Source organism: Gymnogyps californianus, chromosome 8 (genome assembly GCF_018139145.2).
Source record: "Gymnogyps californianus isolate 813 chromosome 8, ASM1813914v2, whole genome shotgun sequence".
In the NCBI taxonomy this organism is placed as follows: domain Eukaryota; kingdom Metazoa; phylum Chordata; class Aves; order Accipitriformes; family Cathartidae; genus Gymnogyps; species Gymnogyps californianus.
In genome coordinates, this window is record NC_059478.1 from 16187856 (window position 1) to 16209631 (window position 21776).

The 21776-nt window shown below is 35.4% G+C and overlaps 1 protein-coding gene across 6 annotated transcripts in view; it reads right to left on the minus strand.

The window, feature by feature from the left end:
- PTBP2 (polypyrimidine tract binding protein 2) overlaps positions 1–21776 on the minus strand; it is a 55979-nt gene that overhangs the window by 12204 nt on the left and 21999 nt on the right. For 4 of the 6 annotated variants that reach the window (XM_050900589.1, XM_050900588.1, XM_050900586.1 and 1 more), the window contains exons 4-8: positions 14534–14706; positions 13964–14107; positions 10476–10640; positions 10289–10399; positions 1039–1234 (exon numbers count right to left, since the gene is read on the minus strand). In XM_050900589.1, the coding sequence (XP_050756546.1) occupies positions 1039–1234; positions 10289–10399; positions 10476–10640; positions 13964–14107; positions 14534–14706 (789 nt within the window). Of the gene's footprint in view, positions 1–1038; positions 1235–10288; positions 10400–10475; positions 10641–13963; positions 14108–14533; positions 14708–21776 lie in introns of those variants that run through there. The other 2 variants (XM_050900591.1, XM_050900590.1) reach the window with 1 other exon arrangement.

Here is a 21776-nt window from a genome sequence, read left to right on the forward strand (position 1 = left end):
AGAAGCCTTAACTACAACATTCACCCTTTTCCTGGACTCACATGATTCACCAAATGCCTTCTAGCTTCTGTAACACACAGAGAGCAGAGGCCTCTCTTTACTACATTAACTGTGACTTACTCAAGTTGGCCCATCCTGTACAAAAAACAAGGCATGAAGTCTATGTTTTTCTTAAGTTTTCTTTAGAAGAAAAATGGGAAATGATGAAAGAAAAAATAAGAAAAAAGACGAAGTGGGAAGAACAATGATCATAACATAATAAATCAAGTTTTATAAAAGTCATGAGATTATGTCTGAGTACTATTAAATTCTGAAGAATGAAATGTGTTCTCACCAAAGAACAGCAACTTGACAGAAGTAGGAGTGAGACTCATGCAATGAATTGTGATAAATTAAAAAAAACGATTACAAATTTCTCCCAAAGCATGCATTAATTATTTTGCTCTCTGAGCATTTCATCTACTTCTGATTAACTCAAAAGCTGACAAGATATTAGAACTCATGTACCATACCACTAGAAGTGCAACTACAGATTTTTTCCTTTTATTTACAGAAATCAGACTAGCATCTTTTTTTTTTTTTGGTAAGCAAAGAGCATAATCTTTCCTTGTTGAAGGAAACCAACAAAATGTTATTTTCATAATCTGATACTACAAATAAGCATTAGCATGAATGAAACATGCAAATCATTTAAGTCTCTGTTACAAACTTGGGTGGGAGGGTAGGCAAGGTGGGCAGTAGCAGCTGACAGGAACATACGAAAGAGGGGAGGTCAGATTTGGGAATAAAAGTAGGACTAACTTGACTTTTCCTTATACTTTGTGCATTTCTCATTTTGTCATGCATTCTCTCATTCATTTATGCAGGACTTCTAAAGACAATATAATTGTGTTACAACAAGTCAGATCACAATATAGACTGAATTCTGAATGGGCCTTTGGACACTATCGCAATTTAAGGTCTCTAATTGTTAGAAGGATTAATAAACATTTTCAGCAAGTGACTTTGCAATACAAAAGTACAATGTCAGAACCATACCTAGAAGAGAGGTCTCCTTTGCAAATGCTGCAGCAATAGCTGGGTCCAGTGCTGGCTGTCCATCACCAGATGGAAGATCAGGACGAGTGTAGTCCCTGCTTTTATCATTGTTGTACTTGACATTCAAATTCACCAACTTCGAAAAATCAATCCGTAGGGTACAGCAAGCATTATAAATATTTTGACCATCTAAGGCCTGGAAAAGGGAGTCAATTTATTTAAAAAAATACACAATACAGGTTGGTTGCACAATTTTTTTTTTTTTAAAAACAAGGTCAGCGTATAGATATTTATCCGTCTTACTGTCTAGCTTAAAACCAATTAAGATTAAAATGCATTAACCTCTCTTAATATGATTCCAGGAAGCTCGATGTTTACTTCTCTTACCTAGAAACTGTTTATGCACCAAAGTGGCAAGAGACATTTTAATGCAGTCAAACTTAAAAGTTAGTCTGTTGAATATAGTTAATTAACCTGTATTCCATACTACACCTTTAATTCAGACATAATGCCAAATAAATTTCTCAAAGAAAAAAAGAATAATCAAAAAATCACACAGGTACTCTTTTACAACGAAAGTTGACCTGAGGGGAAAAAAATAAAAAATCTAGACTTAAATAACATGTTAGATAGCTATCCGTTAAAGCAGAATATTTACATTGTTCCTGCATGTTTTCCCTCTCCCCTTAAAGGTAATTAGTGCCAAAATTGAAAGAAAAGCAACTTTATCTACTAACCTAATGTTACTAACACCTTTTAAAAAAATCCTATTTTCACAATTAATTGGTACTTCTGAAAGGATGCCTACTTACAGTGAAATTCACACGAACTCTTAACATGACACCACTTAGAACTCTATGGAAACACTCTCTAAAAAGGCCTAATTATATATGTTTTGTCCATCTTCATTATATACAAGGCAAATTGACATATCTGGATTTTATTCCATTTAAATTTTGGCCATACCTGCCTTTCACTTGAAGCACTAACAGCTAAACATGAGAGATTAAAAAAATCGAAATTTTTGTAACTAAGTTGGCTTATATTCTTAAGAAATGCTAGGAAGTAAAGATACAGCTCATCTTAAAAATTAATCCAGTCAATCAAGTCATTATGTTAAATATAAAACTACCAAACTATCTTACGTATACACATGGTGAAAAAAACAAATCACACTTTCAAATACAAAAATCAGATTTTTTTGTTTCTCTTGATTAATGCTGGACTGAAATGTACCACTTCTAGACCCAAGCTAGCTCTTGCACAGCTAGCTGAGTTACATGTGCAATGCACTTTCCAACACATTCAAGTTCTGGTAGGACTTACTATTTTGAGCCAAGCACTGCAAAAACCTAGTGTGCCTGCTGGGTATGGAAGCAACATAGCTATTTTCATAGTGATGCATGAAACTGAACATCCTGCAGACATCCCTCTGCTAGGTCTGGGCCAGCAAGGCTGTCCCTTCCTACAAATGTATTATCATGGCTGACATCTCCAGGGCTCACGAAATCACTTAAAAGAATTACCACCATTAGCGGTCAATGTACAAGTATTACTAGAACTTCCAAGTAATGAGAAAATAAAATCATACCAAAAAAAGTACAGAAACCTGACAATCTAGACATCGTCTCAACAAATACTTAGCCATTAAAGAGAAACTCCTGTGCTTGAAACTCAGCTTAAACAATGCTTTATACAATATCGGCAAAGCAAAATTTACTGTCCTAATTCATAGAATACAAGCCAAGGATTAATTCTGTATTGTTGGGGTGGTGGTGGGCATCACCATTACAGAATACAGAATTTGCTAGCTCTTTCATACACAGTGGCAAAGCAGAATCCAAGACTCCTAATGTTGGTATTTGGGTAAAGAATCTCACTTCAACACTTACATCTAAAAAAGTATACGCTGAGAATCAGTCACCACTTTTAGAAGACTTCTTACCTTCTAAAATCCACTAAGATATGGATTAAAGGTACGTCCAGTTTACGCAGCCTGAGCTTATTGTCAAAGACAATGCCATTGCCATCAAGGAAATACCCATTCACATAATGAAGAAAACTAGGTATGAATGAGACCAAAAGGCAGTATCCTTTAGCTTCGTCCAAATCCCAGGACCATGACACAAAGCTCTAAGTCTTTAAAACGCAGTCGAGATTCATACTATACCTCTGTGTGGAGTCTGTAGACACACTGATTTATGGCTGGCAGAAGGCTGTTAAGTTGATGAAAATCTTTTAGTCTTAAAAAGTAGCAAACCAAAATACAGCTGTGTGTAGTTTCCAGAGTAGTCAATGTTTAAAGGGAGACGCATAAGTAACTAAAACTTATACTGAAACAGCAAAAACTCCTCTTTCTGACAAATTCACAGTGACCAAAAGTACATACAAAAGAATACTGCACAAGAGAAATTCCTTGTAGTTGGGACGCAGACAGTCTGAAAGAACATCCTGAACCAGAAAGGAAAGAGACACACTCTTAATGAGCACTGTAGTCACACTCTGGGAAAGGCTCCTTGCAACAGATCAAAAACAAAAAAACCTCACCCCACCCATCTCTACAACAGCATCATACACCTCCAACAACAATGCAAGAAAGATTACCAGCAACTAGGGTTTTTTCAAGATTAACTGTTCACATGTAAAGTTACAACTGTGAATGTGTGTGTCCTGAGCTCCTTCTTACATGGCAATAAAAGAATGTGCAACAAACCCTCAAACCTTGTTCCTCTCAGACATCCTGAAAAAAAAATGAGAAGACAGTAGCCATACTGTTAGAGACATCATCTCGAAGAACTCTAGTTACTGCTAAGAAACTTCTCTTTCTTTGAGCATTTATCTATACGTACATTCACAAGTGACACAGTACCACACCACACACATGCCAAACCAAGGAGATCAAGTATCATGGGACCCTTCTACAAAATGTGAGTATCATTCTTCAGCTTGCCTGTGCCAGTAAACCCATTACTTAAGCCTCAACAACAGAAGTATCAAAACTTACGTCATCATGTGATACTAAGAGTGTAATGATACTGAATCATTTCCAGGCCCCTGCCTTCCTTCCCTCCCTCCCCCTTGTTATGAAAAAGTACCCTCCTCTTCGACTTTCCCAAGGGGAAAAAATGATTCTGAGTGGCGGCTCACCTCCTGCCAAGGGCTTGTCAGCAGACAGATTCCTGAAAAAACATGTTGTGGTATTTAAGAGCACACAAACAAGACAGCTAGTAAGAATGTGCAGAAGACCAACAGAAAACAGTGGAAAAAGAACAAACAAAAATCCCTTTCTCTGTTCAGACTGACATGTAACCCAAGGAGAGAGGCACATGCCTGAACTGACACAATGACCTCAACTCCACAGTGTACTCCTGTGCATGATCTCAACTCCACAGTGCAAACACATCATCATCCATACAAGTTTCTCTACTGCCACTTAGATTGTTTTTGGGAGGGGAAAAACCACCACCAACAAAAAAAAACCCAAACCAAAAAAACCCCCACACCGAACAAACAAAAACCCAAGATGATTCCTAATAATTAAGTATGCTGCGTGGTTCTACATCAGCTACGGCAGTTAAGAAAGGGAGCAAACCAGAAATAAAGAAAATCACAATCCCCAATCCTAGTGAAAGTTCCAAAATAGCAGAGTTTGCTGGAAAGAACCTAGTATTCCTAGACAACTACTAGAGTAGAAACATTCAAAATAGTTAGAAAGGGTCTTAACAACCAGGGTTATATTCACAAAGAATCCAAAATCTGTTCATGTCTCAAGGCAGCACCTTCACTGAAGGCAAGAATAAGCAAGCCAGGCCTAACAACACAGAGAATAGCAGAAATAGTCTGGGAAGTCATAAGGATCCAGAACAGAGAGCTATGACTGTCTGTCACAGACAGCAAAAATGACCATACAGGGAATATCGACGAAATGGAGGTCTGCACCACAAAACACAATACTCTCCCATTTCTTAAAAACAATGTCAAACCACCTTCTGTTTTTGCTCATAGCAGCCAGGAAGATGGAGAGATGAAAAGTGCTGACTGAGAAAAGATCCCACAGATTAAGAGATGAGATGAGACTGTTCCAATGGAAATAAAAGGAAAAACAACAACAACAGAGAGTTCAATAAACAGTATTTTCTCCTGCTGCTGATGTAATCAACCACATGCAAGCTTTTCTGCAAAAGGACAGTAAGAATTTCTATGTAGTCAACATGGACTCATGACACTAGGGTCTCTCATTTCCCAACGTGATGGTGGATGTTGAGAGAAGTGATAACAGCAGCAAAGGCTATCTCAGATGACAAAAGTACTCTACAAAGTTACAAAACGTTGTAACATCCTGAATGACTGATGCAGCTTCATGCAGATAAGAGTCAGATCTATCAGTAGGCTCCGAAGTGGAGGAAGAACATTCTTAGAATCATTTCTTCTCTCAGGCTTTCCTCACCTGAATGAAGGGTTTTGTGACGTAATGGATAGAATTCACTGCTCTTCTTTTTACTTTCAGGGTTCAAGATGCCTGAAAATCCTTCTGAAAGAAAAGTCTCTTGAAAAGTACTATATTCATAGGAACCATGCTTTGATGAGCTTCTCCTAAGGCCTGTACAGACCATGAATCTGTGGAATGAAACTCCCCTACAGGAGTTGGTCAAGGTAGCCCTCTAAAAATCAGGAAGAGATATGCCACTTACAATAGTCTTTAGCTAATTCACATGTGGTACCTAGAAGACAGACAAGAACACAGTTTGGGAGACAGAAAATGATTTGACGTTTTGATATTCTTATTTCCCAGTTCAGAAATAGAGCCAGAAATTTAGCTAGCAGATATTTCTGGAGACACATGGCTTCAAGGCACAACAAATAGTGTATCTGCCCCTCTCTTTGTCAAGCACTGTAGGCACCTAAGATGATGATCCAAGACAGGAAACAGATCTCTTGCAGGGTGAGGATAGCTTGAAAGCATTTACCAAGGTCCAACAAAGAAAAATCAAGTTAGAGTGGAGAGGAAAAAAGTGGCAGAGAAGGGCAACACAACAAAACCGTTGCCTTCTCTCCAAACTCATGAGGAGAAAGAGAGAAATTTAGTCCCTACTCTCTCTCTTCCCAAAGCACACAAAGCAAGTGAAACTAGAAACAAGATCTTTAGAAGGGCCTAACAGCTTAAGGCATTAAAAAAAAAAGAAGTAATCCTTACAAAACATACTCCAGCTCAAATAAGTACCTCAAAGTAACTGAAGGTCATATGGTAAATATCTCTTTCATTTGAACATAATCAATTTCTTTTCAGACAAGTGTCTTGGATACGAGAAGTTTCTGTGGCTAAAAGTGTATGTAAAACACATTCCGTTCTCCAAAAATAGTATTTTTTTTTTTATGTGCAGTTCCTTGACTGAAGGACCAGTTGCATATCTTATTCTTTTCTACAAAATTGGAAAATCCAGGACACAAAACACTGTTGCTGCACTTCCTGGGCTTTCTGATACAATGGATACAATTCAGCACTCTTCTGTTTACTGAAAACTACTTTAATTTCAGAGCACAAAGTGTGCTCTTTAGGATTCTAGATGCCCGAAAATCCTTAATGCAATAATCATGGATAATTGCCCTGAAGCTAAATACCTTATCTGGAGATATCTTTGCTTTCCATTCTGGCAATGACTACCTGAAGTTCCCATTACAGATTTTAGGGCAATGTAGCCTAGCAGAGATCTTTTGCAGACTGCTACCAGTGCAGAGCCACCCTGAAGCTGTCACTCAAAAAAACCAGAAAGAAGACATCTTGAATGTAGAGTCAAACCTCACAGAATCTTTGTACTCTGAATCACCTACGGGCCAAGTAAGGACCAACTGGCCAACTATAACAGAAACTCTCAACTGGACTTGTGATATTTTTAACCCATGTTGGGTCAAGATGACCATCATGCACTACATATGAGTCTCAGTCAATCCTCCATAGACGAGGCATTAATAACTGCCAATGTCCCAGATTTGGCAAGAGTACTTTTGGTGCATTTACACAAAGACAACACTCTGGATTAGCCAGCTTTTCAGATAGAAACACTGGCACTCTAATCTTTCTATGGTATACCAGATTATTGGTATGCAAATATTTACGTTTGCTGCTTATGCTGAGGGTACTGATCATTTACTATGAAAATGGGCTATTTTTGATGCTTAGAGTATCTCCTTATGTATACAGACATCTCCAGGACATCACCTTCTGTTTCCTTAGGAGGAGCACATTAGTTCAGTGTGCTCTACTGTTGCACATGCTCAGTACTTTCTCCAACCCATGGCTAGACTGCTGCATTGCACAGAACCTGAAGTTTGTCGTCTTCACCTTTACTTGCGGGTATAACGAACTATAATAATGATCCAATCTGAGGGTGGTGATGAAACATGAATCAGTGTAGCCACAATCTTCTTTTACAGGAAATGAGTTTCTCACAAAGCAAGCGGAGCAGGAATGCAATTTTTCACTACTTGCTCATTCAAATAGCAAAAGTGGTCCCACAGGGCTAGAGGCTTCATACTGTACATTCTTGTCAGTGTCACTATTTTCTCAGAACCTTCAAATGAATAGCATCTCTCCTTGGTACTTACATCACTTGAGTTTTTCAAATTGCTCTTTAACTTCCTTAATAAGTCTTCAATTTCTATTAAGGTCACATTCTGATTTCCTGTGAAGAGTGCCAGTGGAAAATTAAATTTCCCCATTATCTTCTACAGGAACAACTGACGGAAAACAAATTGAAAACTTCTTTACTCTTTTACCATGCTTTTAATTTTGAACTCCATGCAACTTAAGCGTAGCCACCACATCCTCTTGCTTCTACTGTATTTCCAGATGTATTTAAACTGGAGGGTTTTTTTCCTGTCATCTGACTGTTTCTTTCCTTTAGGTGTTTTTGTTTTGGTGGCACTTCATGTTTTACCACAGTAGCTCAACCGTAAGGACTGTTTTACTATATTTAGCTTGAGAGGGTAGCGGGGAAATCAAAATTTCCTTCAAATTTAGCATTCTTCAATACTTGCAGTTGGTATTACTCTTAGCATTTTGTCTATTTATGTATAGATTGGTTAAAATATGAAACTATAAACCTAAGACCGTTTCAAGTTGTCACTAAGGCTCCAAGATCACTCTGACAATGACTGTACATGCAGGAGTCACTGTTATTCAATGAAGTTTAGTCATTCACACATGAGCTACCACTAGTGAACAGCTACCCTAATCAAAACATGCAAAACTGGAGAAACAAATACATGCTTTTTTTTTTTTTAAATTATGACCAATACAGTATCCCACGAGCTAGTATCAGTTTGTCAGAAGTCAACAACAGCAAGATTCTTGGGTTCCTTTCATACTTTTACATACCTCATCCTTTTGTTATTTTGTCACTTCTTTATAATATATTCCTAGAATTACACTGATAATTTTCAAATCACTACAGTCCATTTCACAGACGTCATCTTTCCATTAAATCTTCTGATAATATATGTAAGACTCAAAAAACGAAGTCAAAAGATTTATCACTTGATGTCATATTTTGCTTCAAAAATACACTTTAAAAGCAGCATTAACATCTCTTACTGAAAAATAACTTCCAAACACGAAACAAGACTGAATTACAACATTCTGCAACAAACACATTAGCATCCAACTGTTCATCAAATATGAATCTAAATGACTACGGTCGATTTCTGCAGCAATTCTGGGTTAAAGATCTAGTTTCTGTATTACTATTTTAAACCTACTTAAAACCTGAAAGGTGTATCCCATCCAAGCAAATTTTTACATATTACAGTGACATATTTGCATCTCCCTCTACTCTGAGACACGATCTATATTTGATACTATTAATCTCTGAAAAGGATATCCCTAATTTAAATTGTACTCCAAATCTACAAATATTTCCAGACTGCTTTTCAGGAGTAGATTATCTTAAAGTAGGTCATCATATATCAAGTTGCAAATCTTCTTGTCTCTGGCTAACTTTATTTTTCTCAATAGCATGAAAACTTACACTCTGCTTCTTGAAAACGTGTCTCTTATTTTTTGTGATTCCCTGGCTTGACCACCTGTCAGTTTTTTAATCAATACCCAGTATTTCATTTGGTGCTGAGGATAAAAATGACCATCCTCCACCATTTAATGAAGGTCTTTATTACAATATAGTCATCATTCTTTACAACAGAAAACTAAGCCTATTTTTTCTTTCCTCTACTAAGAGAGAATCATTGCCAACTTAGTCTGAGGTGTGAGCTTTTCACTTTTTCTTGGAAGTTCTCAGCTATTGTGTCATCTATGGGCAATAAGCACTTTCTATGCTGTCAAGCAACACTTAACCAGCACATCAATTTTAATCAGCCTTCCACAAACCCAGACTGCACGTGAAGGTTTGAAAATATAAATTCATTCCATTTAAGTCTTGAAAATAATAATAATTAAAAAAATCTAGCCTTCCCCTTTGGTTCAACTTTTCTATTGCCACAGATGTGAACATATCCCATTCAATTAATTCAAAACATCTGGTCTAGCTGATCAAAGCTGTTGATCTTTGCCATAATTTATCCATACGCTCTCCAGTTACCTGTTCTTGCCCCTCTTACCCAGGATAGGAGAGTTTGCAATAAAACAACAGTAAGATCCTGCTCTCATCTGTCACTGCTGCAAAGCTTCTTCATAGTCTAGACCCATGAGTAAGACTGCACTCTCTCTTCTGGGCATTTGTGGTTATAATGAAGCCTAGTTTTTTTTTTTTTTTTAAGATACTATAATGAAATACTTTCACAAACCTATATCCAATCCACAAATCACATCTTTGTTTTGATGCTTAGAAAGTATCTACCAACAATAATCCAATAATGGGCTTACTAAATTTGCTGCTTACAGTGAATTAATTATGCATCAACATTACATCCTACATTTTTACTTCTGGTTGACATTTTCACTATAGCAGTCTTGCATATTCTTTCATCTCTGTGCAGTCTTATTAAAATATTTGTTCATAATTATAGATGTATACAATTCTTTAGACATAGTATACTTAAACATAGTATCTTTAAACACTGTTTTTACGCAATATAACAACATTATAACAACAACTCCCTGTTATTTTTTAATCTCAAAATTCACACAAGTGGTGCAGGAGTATGACACATTATTATGGTCAGTACTCTGTTATATTAACATTTTACAAACATTTAGAGTACAGGAAGGTCTCCAGCCTTAAGAGAGAACTATACTTACTAGTTTTGCTTGCTGTGCGTTTACTGGATCGCCATACTGCAGTAAAGCTTGAAACTGGTTATTCTTTGTGAATGTGATTATCTTCAATACAGCACCGAATTTAGAGAATATCTGCCAAAAACATTGTAAAGTTTCACACACAAGTTCCTCCCAATCACAGCTCAAGTTAAAATGAAATTTGGCTTACCTGATGAAGAACATCCAGGGTTACTGGATAGTACATATTGTCAATAATTATTCTAAGTACTGGACTCTGAGCTGGAGTCACTGCACTCTCACTAACAGTGGTCCCGCTAATGGGAGCATTTGTTGCCTGCACAGCCGTCACTGCCTGAAGAACAGCTTGGGCCCGCTTAAACGAAAAAAAAAAAAAAAAAAAAAAGACAGAAGACAGATATTTTAATATTTCAAGATGATAGCTAGAAGTTAATTAGCAATATTAATATAGTTAACTTCAGAAACATAAAATAGTCCACTTATGTAAAACTCAGAGCTACAGACATAACATAACGTAAGTGCAATACAGTCCGACTCTGTGAGAAGAGACAATAAAAATGAAAACATCAATTAATCCTTATGTCACAGTAAGGAGGGGCTTCAAATGGCACCAATATCAATCTTCCTAGTAGCAAGCTTATTGTTCTACTAGTAAGGATAAAGAAAGTGAGGATTTTGTAGGTTTCAAGACTCTTTAAAAGGAAAGGAAAAAAGTCTGTAAAGAAAAAAAAAAACAACCAACCAACAAAAAAACCCCAAGCATACAGAAACCAGAAGTATTTATATTTTCAAGAGATTGTATTACAATTAACATTTCACTGCCATTTTAATTATGTAGAAGGCTCTGATAGGAAAGGATAATGCTAAACTAACACTTCAAAACTTTTCAGTTTTAAACACAATGAAATAATACACAAGACTGACAAGTGTCAGAAAGTAGTATCCAGAGAGGTAAACAAACTGGTGTCTGTTATCCACCCTCCTTCATAAAAAGAAAACCAAAATCCTCTCCATGTGTGGGGATTTTTTGGTTTTTAAACACAAGCATGGTTTTAGAAATTCAAAGGTAACCACATGATGACATCACAAGAACACACATGTATGTAACTACTTCCACTGCCAAAACTGACAGTATCAGAAAGATGTCTTTTTCTGAGAAAGAAAAAGTGCAGAAAAAAGGGTTTCCATTTAATACTTTAATTACAGTAGCCTTATGAAGCAAAACGATACAAAACAGAGAGACAAGTGAGCATGCCAGGTAAAAATAATAACCACCATATTAACGCATACTGCGTATTTTAAAGGTATTAGAGCTACTACACAATTTCATGTCTCACAACTTACATGATACTCCTCATACTGAAACGAATCAATGAGTAAGGAAAGTGGGGAAAAAAAAAAAATACCTGGTGAACACTAGTTGGGAAAACAAAATTTACCTCTACGTTTAACATTAATTATGGTAACTCTGTAAAAACATCTTTTGGTAACAACATGTTCTTTTTTTCCCTCATGTATGACATACACTTTCAAGCTGGCCAGATATTTGGCTGAGTTGCACAATTACTTCCCACTCCTTCTGTAAGCACAGAAGCAGCATGTATCAATTAAAACTTACTCCTTAAAGTGACTGGAAAAGTTTAGACTGTATAACCCAAAGAACCAAAACTTGCGAAGTCAATTTTAACATATGACCCTTGTTAGCACTATCCATCTATGCTTATACATCATATTTCATTCCACTAAAGTTAATGTGAATACATGAAGGAATACAGGACTTAACATTGGCAAATAAGGATAAAATTTCTAAAATTATTATGACAGTGAGTATTTTGTCAAACAAGTTCAAAATAACATTTAGTATCATATATAAATAGCCACTTTTGAAGACATTTGAGTAGTATGTAAAGCTTTTCTTATTTTTGCAAAATTGAAATTAATTTTAAAAGATCAGCTACGCTATTCAGAAAGTGTAACATTGATTTATTTCTAAATGGTGCAATATCTGTGCAGAAAGACTAAAACCATGCATTTATGACAGGCTGATGATTAAGAGAGTTACAGTTACAGAGGTCATTCTCTTCTCAATTCTTCTGAGTCTAGATACTGTATGAAACAAGGTAAGAGATGTTTGTTTTAAATCTGCGTTTAAATGCTCCTCTCAGTGTTTTGATATCTCACAGGAAAAGGATTTTCATCGAATTATAAAGCTGAGATGAAAACTTAAATGGTCCCTTTTGAATCTGTTTATTATTAAAGCTTTCAAATACAGATCAGAAATTTAAGTTTTGAGTATCAAAAAAAAGCAGACTACAAGCAACATCTGCACCACCTTTATTTTTCCTTACAGAAAAAAGAATATCCAACTACCTTGTGTTTTATAGAACGCCTCATGAGATACTAGTTACAGAATACTTACTGCCAAGTACCTATTTATATTATTTAGTTATAAATGAAAGAAAGAGAGACCTGAAAGACTGGGAATATGTTAAAATTGGGTATTAATGCACATGGTGGCATAAAAGCTGCTGAAAAGTCAGCACATCCTATACGTTGAAAAAGTGGACACATGAAGTACAAAAACAGTATCACCATAAAAGCCAGAGGACAATGTAAGAGAAAGCTTCTTAAGGGAGTATGTCCACCCACTATATGTGCAGACAGAATTCATCCTCTATTCTCTTTTTTCAAAACTAAATGAAGGTATTTATTTTTCTTTATAACTGACATTTTGGGGAGGAATCTCAATTTTTAGAAAGTACCTTTAGCAGACAAACCATCAAAAGACTCTAAGGAACTGGAATGTTTAGAAAGATCAACAGGAAAATCAACACCAGATCTGAGCCAAGATGTCTTTCAACAGATTACCCTGAAATTGTTTTTAAAGGTAACAGCTATAATTTTACTATTTACACACCTTACCTAAGACAGGACGCAAGTAACAGAAACTATAACTTGGTACTTACACTGTCTTTTGTAACATGAAAAAGAAAACGTAAGAAATTAACCTTAAAATAATCATCTGACTTGTGGTAAGTTGGTGTCTCTCTTCTCCCCCTGTAATTTGTACAAAATGGTCACCACATTACTTTTGCTAGTTTTCCTCTTCTACTAAAAACAGACATATGTATTATATTTATTGTGAAATAGGTTCTGCAGAGGCAAGAGCAAAGCATTTTTTTGTTATTATTTGTCTCTACAGTGACCATTAAGGTATTCTTCTCCAGGAACAGCAGATCACAATCTGAGGTTACCAGTGCTACCACAGCAATCATTCAAAGCACTGCAATGTAGGCATTGGCATTAGTCATTATCACTAGGGAAATTCAAATTGACATTACAATCTCAGGTGTCAGAATTAGAAAGTCAATTTTTTCATCCTACAGTCTCTAAACTAAGATGAAATCTTATGAAAAAATTTAAAGTTAAAAGACACTTCAGAATCTTTTTCTTTTTACATTAAGGAAACATTTAGAAAATTCATCGTAATGGAAAGATCAAACAAAAAGCAAATCCCCTTCAATGTCACAAAATGGAATGATCATAGGTAAGACTACAGTAGCATTCGAATGTGGACAAAAGCAAATGATTTAAACATATGCCACATGAGCCAAGAATACACGCCATGCCTCATTTTCTACTGTCTGCACTTGTAATGCTACATAACAGTAAATATACCTGGTTAAGTGTGTTATCAGTCTTTAATTCTTTATGATTGGAATACTGGATATAGATAGGTTGGTTACGAAGATGAGGCGTCACAGCAGAGTAGTAATTAACCATAGTGATAGCTGCTTCTTCTGTAGCAAGTTCCAAAAATGCCTGTAATTAAACAGTTAATTTTCAGTATTTACAACGCAGATAATCTTCATATTAGCAGCATATAAAAAACACTTAAAGGGTTTGATAACACATTTTAACAAATATCAGTCTTTAGAAGATGTCATTCTCTACATATCAACTTTATTTGCTAAGCTACTTCATCTCCAAAAATTAATCTGTGAAGATGCAGGACTAAATATTTATCTTACAGCTAACTTTTTGCTTTATGTAACTGCCAACCATCCCTTGTTCCCCCAAAAAATTTACTGAAAGACAGTATAAGTTCATAAAAAAAAAATTAAAGGAACAAACGCGCCTTTTTTTTTTTTAATACTTACTGTTACATGACTTATTTCAATAGCATTTTAACAGCATATTTTGAAATTGGACAGTAAGCAAACTAAAAAATGGAAAGCAACAAATTACCTGATTTTTCCCTTTCAGCATCAGGATGTTGGTTACCTTACCAAAAGGTAAACCTAAAGCAATAACTTCTGTTTCTGTCACTTCCCCAGGCAATTTCCTGATATGAAGAACACGAGAAGGAGCCCCATCCATTTTATCGTCACCTTTGAATTTCTTGTTGTCATTACCATTGGCTGAAAGACATATTCAGACCCTATTTGAAAAGTTTACTGATATTATTAGTGCTTTATTAAAAAATGCCTTGAATTATAAATATGAGATAATTTTTAAGTAAGCCATCTCTTAGTTTGATCTAAATAAAATTCAAGGGTTCAGAACAAATTCTGAAGAGACAAATGTTACATAGTTTCATGAAAGGTGGACTGTTCAAGACTAACTCAATAGCCTTCTGTCCTTACTAATTTTCTAAACAAGACAAAAAACACAGCAAATCCTTTTCATCTCACTTTCAGTGAAGTATCTCATATAATACCATGTAAGAATATTAATTACGACTCAGAAGGGCTCGCATAAGAAATCTAAAGTAAATAAAAAAAAAACAATTAGAGGCTACCCAGAATTTTTTGAAAGGAGAAAAATGGTGGTGAATAGTTACTAGAACAGCTTCTAAAGGAAAGTTTTAAGGATTGTTTGCACTAAGGAACCAGACACAAAAAGTTGAAAAGTATCAAAGACAGGAAGCATTATTAATGCTGAGAAGGATCACACTGGAGAAAGGGGATGACCCAGAGGACTGACATCACAAGTCTGATGAAACCCACAACCTCAGAATTAAAGGACTAAGTACAAAAGTGTCCATTATGAACTACGAGCTCACCCATAGAAAAGGAAAAAAATCAACTAATAAACATGATGCAGCCAACACGGATAGGGAGTGAAACTAAAAAAAAAACCAAACCAAACCAAAACCCCCACAACCAAAAAAACAAACAAAAGAGCCAGACAAGATTTTCCTACCAGAAGCAGGGAAGCATTAACATCATTGTACAAAGCACCAGAAAGATACTATTCAGAATATTGTCCGGAATTCTTGTACAGAATTCCAGCAAACTTCCAGCTTGAGTTTCTTTTTCTTGAACATATGCAATAAAGAGCTAACCAGTTGGATGGAAGAAGTCTTGCTTTGGAAAGAAGGCCAGAAAAAAATTATTTACTTTGGTTAAAAGGTAATACAACCGTTGCCTACAAATATGTTTGTGGAGTAAACATCAGAAAGAGTCAAGAGCTAAAGAACACCACTGTCATAAGATATATGGATATTAATGAATTAATCAATGCTGGAAATCAAAATGCATTTAGATATGAGAGAAGCAAGTGTTAAGACTTCCTTTTTTCTACTTCTGGGTATAAAACATGCAAGTCAGTGTGTGAGTTTATTCAACCTCTGATCTCATGTTAGAAGAGCAGCTCAATAGCTACCTGTATTTCCAAAAAACACACAAATTGTGACTAGTAGAAAAATATTTGTAATTATTAAGGTTCAAATTCATGGGTTCAGGGCTTATACCAAAGAGGATTAAAAAAAAAGGAATTAAAAAAAGGAAAAAAAAAAAATTATGAACAAGACTACTCTTATTTACTCACTAAAAAAGTAGAAACCGGGAGGGGGGGGGGGGGGTGGGGTGGAGGGGGAGAAGGGAATCAATAGGAAGCATTTATGTGTGTTAAATTCTCCAAAAGCCTCGTCTTCATAAGAAAGTTGATGGCTGCGATTTTCAGAGGGAAGAGAATAAAGAAGTCCTCAATTATCACTCAGCTATAACTACAGAATATAATTCTGAATTTGTGCCAGGAAAGTCATTTACACTTCATCTGATTCCCTGCATAAAAATATTGCATTCATTTATGACCAACTTGAGCACAGAAAGTTTTGCTAAGGGTGTGCCTAAATCATCATCAAGAATTCAAGCTCTTAACTCAAGTTCTTTGCCTAAACCAAGCCAACTTACTCAAGATTAAAAACACAGAATAAAATGGACTCTTATTTTTACACATCAAGAACATCCACACTCCAGATGTGGATTTGAAAAGCCAAACCAGGCACGACATTTAACTACCTTTCCAATGCTATTAGGAAAATTGGCAAACTCAGGGTCTCTGACCAAACCTATGAACATCCTTTTTACTTTTTCAAGAATAAGGTCACTCTCCATATGTTCATTAAAGGAACTGATGGAAAAAGGATAAATCTATACATCAGGAACTGTTTCCATCGCTCCCTTGTATCTTTTCCTAACAGCTAAACCTCTTCATTCTAATTTGAATGTTTCTACCTTCCACTTCAGCTATCTAGCTTTAGATTTAGCTAAATCTAAAATTCAAGATACTCTCTTAGTGAAAAATAGTACACATACACACACCCCCCCAGGACTGAGCTTCTTAAAAAGTTCTTGCACTGCGGAACACTTTCTAAGTCTTTTCCCACTTACTATAGCAGACAAAACAACAAAAACCTAACAACATTGGAACTGGTCAAAATTCAGCTAGCAGTATCTCCAACTGACAATGCTAAAAGGGGTCAAAAATGCAATAGTATGTATTTTATTTTGGTCTGCTGCACAGGACAAATTTCGATGGAACACAGAAGAGTAAAATTTCAAAAATACACACTGAACTAGGATCTGAAGTCCATCCTTAGTCTACACAAGGCTCTAACCTGTATCATTTTGGAAAACGTGGCGAGACTGGGCTTCCGGGTAGCCAGATTTCACCTGTTCAAAATTACACAATATAGCACTTGATCCTCAAAGTGACAGACAGCCAAAGTTTATGAAAAATCACTTTTATTTTTCACCTGAAGCTCACTACACAACAGTCTTCCCTAGTCCTCAATTTAAATCTCTACAAAAAACTAGAACATTGTAAAGTGTGACAGGCTTAACAATGTGTTACAAACAACACATTACAAACAAACTTGCAAAGAACAGAAGAATTAGTGATACTGAAACTAGATTTCCAATGCCTTTCATACTTAAGCATTCTAAATAATTTGAATTTATTACAAGTTTCAAAAATACGAAATATTAACAATGAGAAATGAGAAAGTGAAAATGAAGTTTTTAAACTAAAAGATTTTCTGAAACAGATAAGAAACCCATTTTTATTACATCACCAGAAAAGTATACACCATGAATGCTCAGATCAGTACTTACAGAGCTGTTTTGTCTTTTGTGTGGTTTTCAACATATAATTTTGACATATTAACTTTTCCACAGCATAATGTCCAAGAATTTTTTTTTTTTTTTTTAAAACTAAAGCTTGTATTTGGATTAGGCTTTAGGTAATCCTGATGTTACTAGTAAAACTATCACTGGCCAGCATATAATCACTTATATATATGTATTTGCAAAGAAATGTTCCTTTAATAATTATTGTATTACCTGAATAAACTGTGTTTCCATCTATTAGCATTGTTATCTAATATTTGCATTTTAGTTTTTCAACTTTTGCTGCAGTAGGTTTAAAGAACATATTTACAAGAAATATTTTGTTGTACTATATATATATATATCTTTTCCTAAAGAGCAGTTAACAGTTTTAACTTAAACTCGTGTATACATCTCACACAATTTTATTTTTTAAACTATCGTAAACTAAACATCTACTAAACTATGCTTTAAACTTTTTTTACTTACTGTAAAAAAGACCTATATAGACAAGTGCCTGTGCTAAAATGTTTAAGTGAAAAAGTAGACATATAAATATATTAAAATAATATACACAAAAATATACAGAATTATGCACTAAAGAATGTACAGCAATCAGAAAAATGGAGGGTGGGAGGGATAGGATGGGGGACTGGCAACAAGCATTCTCAATGCTATGTAAATGCCCAAAGAAAGTTTTCACCAGTAGGGCAAGCAACCATGACAAAAGCTGTTTATTACTTATTGGCAGAAGCATACCTTGCACAATGAAAGCTAAACTGTTAACATTCAAAAAAGATGAAGCCCACCTTCTTAAAATAAAATTTACCCCAAAACATTTAACACTGGATTTAAAGAAGACGGAAGAAATTAACACATTGGTTATTACTGCTTTTCTTGAAAGCCAAGACAACATGTACTGTTTCTACTTTTGATTATCCAGCCAGCATTGCCTAATGCTAATTTACTATTTCAGTAATGACAATAATAAAGTGTGTGTGTCATATACTAAATATGCATGCACATACACAAGTGCATTTTTCAAAACATTTGTGGAACAAATGAAATTTAGCTTTTAGAACAATTATTAAGAGTTTTTGGCACTGCAGGAAACCCTTCTCCCTAACTTTAGTCTCTTATTTGCCATTTTAAATGCTACTTCTCAGCTGGAGATAGATAATTAAACTGTACTTGGAAACAGAAAACCACAACGTTTAAAACATGGGAACACAACTTGTTCAGAGCCACTGAAAGATGAATTCAACTACTGTTAAAACAACAACTTCATTCTCTAACAAATTGTATTGGCATAATCAGTGTCCATAAAGGTTAAAAGGTAAGTCAAGAGCAGCAAGGTACTAGCAGAATAATGCTGTCTTGCGAAAGAAATGAAGTCTATGGAGATAAACAAGCAACCCGAAAGATCCTTCCCTATACAGCAGAAGACAGACAAAATTGCAGAAAATTGCAGGGGGCAAGGGGATGTTGGAGGGGGAAACCTCACAAGCCAACTAACAACTACTGCTGAGGAACTGCTATTAAACTGGAAGCTTACTGGCAAGCGGCTATTTCATCAGGTAGTTTGGCTTTCACCAGACTTGAAAAGCCTGATCCAATTCAAACCTCTTGCTGCTAAGACTTTAACAAATATAAAGATGCACTGAAGAGCACAATGCTACAATATCTACATTGGGGAGGGGGAGGAAACACTGCGAGAATAACATGACTAAAACACAGTGTTAGTATTAGTTCATTTACGAATCGAGTAACAGCCTTATAGTTAAAAAAAAATTTAAAAAAAAAATCAGAAATCTAACCCTGAATATTTGTTATATTCAATTCAGACTACCAAAAAAACCCCTGTTCTGTAACAGCCATTGCACTTGTGTAAGCCCTCTTTGGCTCTCCACCAAGGAGAAGAAAAATCCAGTTTCCATACGACATCAGTTGTCTATTTCTAAACAAAATCTCATGTCTACAAATGGCATTCAAAGCATTATTCTCCCATCTAAATAGGATACTACAGTCTAAACATAATTGATACATAAGCCACATCCCTGTTGCACAGAGTTCCTTCAATTTAGCATATATCAAGTTGTTGAAATTGAATGCTCAAGAGTTGACAAAACCTCTAATTGGCTATTATCTGAACAACTTGGGCCCTGGCATTTTTAGTTAGAAACTCCTATTTTATTAAAACACAGAAACAGAAACCTACATATATAAGCAACAGAATGAAGTGCAATGTACGAAAGGCATACTGTAAGTCTGTGGCATTCAATCATTCAAGCTATGAAGATTCAACGCTCCCAAGTAGTTTTTGCAGAAAAACTGATCTTAAAGTTCAACTCCCAGCAAACAGTGAATAACTTACTTCCTGCTGATAACTAATTTTGAAAACATATTTTAATAAGATTTCATCCTAGAGGAGTTTTTCTCTGCATGTAATTTTTTAAAATTTTTCGAGAAATACATAAATACAACCTAAAGTGTTCTGAGGTCAAAAATATGTAATTTAACTTGAAAATATATGAAGCCTTTATTTTAGATGTGTAATTTTCCTTTACAATAACCTTCTTTCATATTCACACAATCTCCTAATATAGAAATGTAACTATGTGGCTATGGGCAAAGTTTTTGCATACAATAAAAAGTTGCTTTCATCTATTATTTTCTGGAAAGAAGGGGGAAGAAAATGATAAAAATTCATCACAAGATGCTGATTATAAATCCCTGCGTATCTGCAGTAGTGAAATAATTGATAAATAAACATTCTTTCTGCAGGAGTCAATCTCTGTTTCACAACTGTCAGTACACACCAATAACCAACTACAAAAAAAAAAAAAAAAGTAAATACTTAAGGCTTTCCTGAAACACTTATTTCACCTTCTAATACAATCAGTTTATACATTAAAGACAAGAAGCTTACTAACAGTCTTATTCATTGTTGTTGCTAATGTAGAAAGTACTTCTTGTTTCACATTAGCTAAATGTATGAAATTTAATGTTATCAACAAGTAGAACATAGGACACATATCCGCACAGGAAATATCTAACCAAGAGAAAGGCAATGGAATTATGAAGACACCTAGTTTACAACTGTGGATTATGATCAGACAGAAAGATTAAATATTGCAGTGGCTACTGAACACAATAATCTGCATAAAACAACCAGCTAAGGAAACAGCAGACAACCACAAATTGCGGGAGTATAAGAGAGACCATTGTGGTTTCGTTTCTGAGGTTCTTTCCTTAAATATATATACCTGGCCTGATGTCACAGATAGAACGTAAGAAGAGGAGACCTTTGGTCTGATCCAGTGACAAACTTCTCCACAAGTACCAACAGGTTCCCAAAACAAGAAAAACAGGACCTTTGTTTTAGTACAGACATCTTCAAAAGTTCAAGCTAAAGATAAAATCTGGAATTTAAAGTGTTTGAGAGAAAGAACAAAAAAGGAGATACTACACTCAAAAATAAGATAAAAACATGAAGAATGTGAAGTTCTCTGAAGTCTGCATTTGTTAACCTTAAAATTAAAGGTTACATGTTCAGTGTTAATTATGCTTGGTTGGTTGGTGGGGGTTTTTTGTTCTTGTTTTGAGGGGGGGAGTGTGTTCTGCAGGACTTTGTACTTCAAAGTACTTTATATCCCATTATCCTTGCCTTGCTAGGCAACTACTACATTGTGGAAGCCTTACCACTTGAACTAAAGCATTAACCGGTAGTAGTAGGTGGATTTTTACCATGCACATGGGTCATGTGCAAAGGAAAACCTTGACCAAACAATAATAAAACTATCTTATAGCACAAAGAATAAGCCTATCAGGAATTTGAGCCTAAATAAGATGGTCAAGCAATTAAAAAATTAATACACAGCTTTTAACCGGCACATCTGCACATAGGCTGCACCTCTGTTTCAAAACCCACTGAGCACTGAGTAAGTTTTCTAAGCAACTATAACAACACACTTACAATATGGTATAGTGGCTGTTCAATGTTGCACAGCCTAAAACTAATGCACTTCCCTTTGGCCCTTAAAATATGTAAAAATACTACAGCTAGAGTGAAATGCAACTGAAGTGGAACAAAAACA